The sequence below is a fragment of the Tribolium castaneum genome, chromosome 3 (genome assembly GCF_031307605.1).
Source record: "Tribolium castaneum strain GA2 chromosome 3, icTriCast1.1, whole genome shotgun sequence".
Taxonomy (NCBI): domain Eukaryota; kingdom Metazoa; phylum Arthropoda; class Insecta; order Coleoptera; family Tenebrionidae; genus Tribolium; species Tribolium castaneum.
In genome coordinates, this window is record NC_087396.1 from 14,994,832 (window position 1) to 15,001,404 (window position 6,573).

Below are 6,573 nucleotides of genomic sequence, written 5' to 3' on the forward strand. Positions count from 1 at the left end.
GGCTTCGGAGAGTCGAGTGTATGATGTCGAGATTAGTTTATGTTATATGCCTTTTGTTGCTGGGTGGGGTGATTGATAGATGCAGTTCCAGGACGAAGTTTTAACAAATTTAGTTATACTATCTGAAAATTTTCAGACACAGTTGACAAAGTTGGCTAATTCTTCTTTTAAAAGAGAGCTTCCATTATGGCCAGAATGAGTAGAGCAGCAGAAGAAAACAAAAAGTAGGCAAGTTATACAATTTTTCATAATAAATAAATAAATAAATAAAATACAAAACCGATTCGTCTTTGGTTAATTAGTCCCTTCATAAACTGCGAAACTTATGCGTAAGTTGGAGGTGCGTTTCCTTGTCTAGATATTTTTCTGCTGAATTTTTCTGTGACAGTAAATTTCCACAGATATGTAAAATACGTTAGGAATGTTTGTTTATAATTATTTTATTCTTGACTCGGTTTTACAAGTTAAATGAATGCTTAAATCAAATTTTCCGACTCATCCAACTGCAAATCACACTCTTTCTCCTCTCTTTGGAAATATGCCATTAGTTCAAGCTGGAATTGAAAAGAAATGGGTAAGGCGAGCCAACCCTGTTGATTTGTGAGTCCCGATCTCCTGATTCCCATATCAAACAAATTACTGACACACTTTCTAATCTCCTTGATGCTGCACATTCAAAAAGACATCTGTACGCCCCAGCCGATAGTTTTTTGCAACGAAAACACGTTTCCCTTTACAAGAAAATTGCACGATGTTAATCCGGCAACTAACGACATTATTTTTTAACCTTTTACGCTCAAAAATTCATCGTTAACATGACTTTATAGTATGTTGGAAAACGGTAACTATAAATTCTGCATTAAGTGAAATTTTTATGCGGATCCGTTTGGAGGAAAGGGAAGTTTTATTGTAATTGGGATTGTGATGTGATTCGAGTTTTATTCAGGAGAGAATATTGCGCTTTGGAGAAAGCGCCAACGAATTGAATACAGGATAATTTGATAAATGTGAGCGAATAAAGGCGCATACGTAATTGTGGGTATTTTTAGCGGCTTTCGAATGCATTTTTAGCTTTCTTTGAATTTTCTAGTTGTTATTCTTTTTGCAGTTCGTCTCAGAATAGCATTGTGTGTATGTTATGATGACTCAAATATCGTGTAAAGAAAGCCTTGACAGTTTTACTTAATAAAGTCGGATCAGAATGGATTTTGGTCCGAATTACAAAGCAGATATCTGTCGTGTAGGGTCCACTATGCCGCTGTCATGTCATTTACCTCGAGAACAATACAAGTTGAAATTAACACCAATCCCCTGTCAGATAACAACGTTACAGAACCGAGTTATGAGTTTATGGCATCGCTTAACAATGCTCACAATCTTCTCAAACCTGCGAGAAAATTTCTCCTGACATATTTTCCATACCAGCTCTTAAGAACCACTAAGAGCTTGGATAATGTTTCGTCACATACGCATTACCCACAAGAATAAAATAAAAAGCATCCCTCGTTTTGCGTCTCTTAAGAAAATCGATGTCGCTTGATGAAAAGAAAACAAAGAAGGGTCCTAAGGGTCGCTAAATGGAATAAATTAAAACGGACCGTCAATTGCAACACAAGAAACATAAACATCATCAGGACTCCGCAATTTACGGAATGTCGCAGTGCCGGAATTGAATTAAAACAAGGACCAACTTGACCAATCATAATTAGAGAAAGGCAAAATGCGCTATTTCACGACAAATATTTTTACTGCTTTACACCGAACTTGACCTGAAAACAGTCTAATGAAAGTTTATATAGTATAGTACGTAACCTAAATAATTTGCGTTGATCAACACTCAACACAGACTTCAAAACGAGATTTTGGCTCGCCCACAAGTTTCCTGATTACATCCTGAATTATATCGACGGCTTAATTCGACCATAAACTGGCTGTTTGCTCACAGATTTGCTCGTCAATGACCTAGGTGTTTGCAATATTGTAACAGTTAAATTATGAGCATTATTCACTATATCACAGAATTCATTGAAAATTAATTTAGTTAATTTTCATCACTTCTTACTAATAATTCATTAACTACTCTGATTGCCTATCTCGTATTACAAGTTCCTGGCAAGTGGTAAACACTCGAATTCAATAACTTTACAGTTTGATTGACGTTAGTTATTTTCTCTCTTGCCAAAACTTTTACTAATAGCACAGAAAGGTTTTACCAAAACATATTTCACCTTGCTCTATTTTCTGAACTCACTAAATTTGTTCTTTAGTTGTTATTGTTCCAGTTTTTAACGCAAAACCCACTGTAAGATAAAAATAGCTGTTTCATACCTGCGTCGACAAACAATCGAGTCAGAATATTAAACAGAACTTGAAGTTTTCTAATGTGGTCGATAAAATTAGATCCGCCGAATTCAAGCTTTTATTAGCTGTTATGTACTGATATTTATTTTAATAGCACCGACCGATAAACGAAAGCAACCTTTTAACGTGGTTTCAAGCACAGTTCGCCACATCCCCGTGATTAAATTTACCACCCCGTCAATCATTTATTAATTAATTGCTCCTGCGACTATGGCAAAATTGGATTCCATAACGCAAAAGGGTTTATAAACGTCCACAGCATTCTGGCTTCAATTCCAGGCCACGCGCTAAAAATACGTTCCGGAAACCCTTTTCCCGGATAAATTAGTCACGACGTCACCCCGCATCGAATTGAACCGGAGCACGGAGAGATCTGTATCAGCTTAATTGAGTTGCATCTGGTAATTACTGATTTTGTCGATCGAACCATAAATTCAGTTGTCAACGTGATGACAAAAATACCACCGATAAGCAGGTAAATGCACAACGTGGAGTAAGGGGTGAATTAATCAATTCCTCCGGTTAGTAATTAGTGCAACGGAAGTAAGGGTTTCTAATTTGCGCTTTTTCCGCCAACTGCCATTGTGATTCGGCGTGAGGCCCGTGAGGGTATCAATAATGAAAAGCTTTCTTAAAACTAAAGAAAAAGAGTTTCTCATTTTACAAACACAAAAAAATAAGTTAGAAGCCCCCAAAGCTTATGCTGACTACTGGAGAATGCAATTAATCACCTGCTGTGAATCGCAGTACGAATGAAGTGCAGTGACAGGTCAGTTTTTTACATGAAAAATGTTTTAAAAGTCGTGAATAATAAAAATTTATTCGACGTCAAATACTAACGATTGATCGGTGCACAAGCACTGATAAATAATTGAAGTTATTTAGACAAGAGTCGTACGAACGAGTGTTTTGTTGAAAAATGTAATGTTTCAAAGAAGATTTGCCTAATTTGTTTTTCGAATAATAAACCAACTCATTATAACATTTTATATATAAAATAGAAACCAATTCTACTGACAGAAACAGACTCAAAGTAAGTAGGTCAAAAATGGGTGAGACATACAAAAACTTTAATAAAAAAAAATGTTAATACAAAATAAAACTTTTGCGGAGATTTAGGCAAGATTTCCGATAAATATTTGAAGATGATGCCAATTCTAAATTTCCTTCAGCTTTAGTTTCAGATCATTCGTTAAATTTGGTGTAACTTATTAATTACCTTTTTATTATTTAGCAATTTTTTTTGTTTAGCAACAAAACTTTAAACCTGTATTTAAGCTGAGTATAGATTGCAACTGGCCTCATTTTATTTCACACTTTTCGTTGTCACATTTTCAAAAAATTGTTTGTGGTACTACTTTTGTGTTTTTGTTTCCAAATTTCAAATTTTCTTATTTTAAAAAAATCAAAAACTACAACATCCTTTAGATGATTAGACGATTACTCTTGTTAGTTTTCCAACAAACAAAGTAGGGCAGGAATTATGCAACCTGACACCAAAATTTTCAAAATAATTTTAGTAGGTAAAGTTTCCTTCAAAATAAACGATTTGGTTTATATTTAATGTATTTTGCGACAAAAGAGATTTTTTGTTGTGGATTTAAATTGAAGTAATTCGTTGGGTTCTAAAATTTACATACATTGCTTTGTAGGCAATAACATAAAATACTGTTTATAGCTGATGTACTACGACTGTTGAATACTTTTGAAGAGTTTTTCTAGTTTCTGGTAGTTTAGAAAATAGAAATCGGTATGTAAATTAATTAGTGGCATTACTTTTTTAACTCTGTAAATTTTGCTGTCCCGTCCGTTATTGCAAATATACAGTAAAGATTTTATTTTGCTGAAAATTAGCGTTTCTATAGAACTGTTTGCAATATAATGACATGAATTTTTTTAACTGAATATCAGCTACTACATTTAATATTTTTGTGTGTTATTTAATGATCAGGGAAATAAATTCTTTACCATATAATACAGAAGATCTTAGAACTCTAGTAATGCAATGATATGAATTTTTTAAAACTGAACATAGGATTAATTGTGTTATGTTCGTTATGCTATGTTGAGTAATAAAACAAAAACCTTAGTGTGTAAATGTTGCTCTTATTTCTACGTCGTGAATTTTGAATTTCCCACTGTCTAATTTTGATATTGTTTTGTCTTTAATAATTAAAACCTGTCTAAATATTTTTTAAGTTATTTTCATACACAATATTTTTTGTCCCGTCCGTGTAAACAAAATGTAAATTAATCACAAGTCTTTACACATTGCCTTGTTTTTCGGTTTTGTAGTTTCCACAGTTCTACCTTTTACTTCAAAAATAATTGTTAGAATTAGTGCCGCTTAAATTAACAGAAGTTTACAACCGTGTTCAATGATAAAAATGTGAGGTCTTTTTTGTTTCCCGTCCGTCACCAATTTGTATTTCTTTTTCCTGTTCGTCTTATTTCAAATTTTACAAATGTGGCTCCCATTGTAGGTTGCAAACCGTTTGACTGGTATTAAGTTTCTTTAAAGAAAAATTCACTACTACGGATACTGCTTTTGAAAACTGAACATAAAATCTAAAAATTTGTGCAGTTAAAATGGAGTGGCTGTTTAGCAGATTTTGTTGAATACAGACTATAACTGCCTGCCGATGTAGATTACACTTCGGGACTCATAATTTTAAATTTTTGGTGGTTACTGCAGCCATATATCTCCATTCAACCAAAGTCGGGGAATCATAAAAGAGATTCTTATTTCTCAGACTTTGCTTTACATTCTTTTTAACTTTGATTTTTAGATATTATAATACAACATGGTTTTAAAAATAAATAAAAAAAGTGAATTATTATTTGCAAGGACAAATACGTAAATACGCCCCTAACAGGGAGTTTTCAAAATCTTGATTAACAGTAAAAAATATGAAAAAAATACTTGAGTTTAAAATAAAACTTAAATTAAATAATGGTCTAAGAAGACATGTTTAGAGTCAACACTGTTGAATTTTCAAAAATAACGTCATAGTGTTGTTGAACGTAATGTCGGCAGGGAGACTTTGGTGTGGAGTGTCAGTCCACCCAGTAATAAGTGGGGTCGGCGGTTCCGCGTCCGTGATCGATATTTTTCCGTTTTGTGAAGGCGCGCTGGTAAAAATCCGTTGTAATATTGATGTTTGTTTATATACACAACGTCAACATAATAACCGCATTAAGTATCGATCCTCCGTGAGGACAATTCGTCCCGTTTCCGTGATCGCTGACCAGGGCCTTCGCCTACCTCGTCATAAATGAAATTGTCTATTTCCTCAAGCGGCCTGCCGTAGAGTTTGGCGGGGAAGGGCTCGAACTTGGCGGGCAGCCGCGAGCCATCCTCAACACTGAGTTTCCTCCTCGGCTGGAAGCCGTACTCGCGCACCAGTTGCACAGTTTTCCTCTCGAGCCGCTCGAGCGACTCCTTGGTGAAGGGCTTGACCTGGGTGCGGGGCCTGAGGGCGGCCGCGGGCGCGGGGTCCGAGTTGCGTTTGACGAAGCCGCCGGTGCGGGGGGAGCTCTCCGGCCCGCGAGGGTACGACACCGGCCGCGGCGGGCGCTCGGACGGCGGCGGTTCGCGGCGCACCACCTGGGGGTCCGGCGGCGGTGGAGCCGGCTCGGCCGCGTCGCCTGGACTCGACATGGAGTTGCTAGGGCCTGAGGCCCGGAACGCGAAGCGGCATAGCGAAAATCTCGCGCTAGACTGTCGAAGCGAGCCCGCCGCGACGCTACGGCGCCGCCGCCGAAGACGACAGCGTCGGAACGGTGCGGCGGCATGCCGGACTCGACCCGGAGGAAACAACTCCACAGATCCCTTAGATTATTTTAAAGCGACTCACTTACTACCTGGATCTTGGAGAGTTTGCAGTTTGCGAATTAACAAACTTTGGTAAATTAAAATTCATTTGTTGTTAATTTTTAATAAACTCTGAGTAAGAACAGTGAGAACTAAGTAAGCATTTCAATAGAGGAGTTTTTGCTCTCCTTGCTCATATTAATAAAAATATTAACTGAAATTTGTCTCTTCAAAAATTTATGGAAACGGTTCGCTGTGAGCTGCCACCGCTTGTTTGATTAATAAACTATAACTAAGTGAAAGCAGAAGAAGTTTACCCGAATTCCTCAAAAACCTTTGACAAAGGAGCTGAACTGTAGTAATCCTTTGATCTTTTTTTAAAGCTCAAAAAATTAACT

General features: G+C 36.7%; 1 protein-coding gene across 4 annotated transcripts in view; it reads right to left on the reverse strand.

Moving 5' to 3' along the window:
- LOC664574 (sodium channel protein 60E) overlaps positions 1-6,093 on the reverse strand; it is a 59,353-nt gene extending 53,260 nt beyond the window's left edge. For 3 of the 4 annotated variants that reach the window (XM_015982117.2, XM_064355803.1, XM_015982121.2), the window contains exon 1: positions 5,627-6,093. In XM_015982117.2, the coding sequence (XP_015837603.1) occupies positions 5,627-6,022 (396 nt within the window). In that variant the 5' untranslated portion in view covers positions 6,023-6,093. The remainder of the gene's footprint in view (positions 1-5,626) is intronic. The other variant, XM_015982120.2, reaches the window with a different exon arrangement.
- Positions 6,094-6,573: the final 480 nt, after the last annotated feature.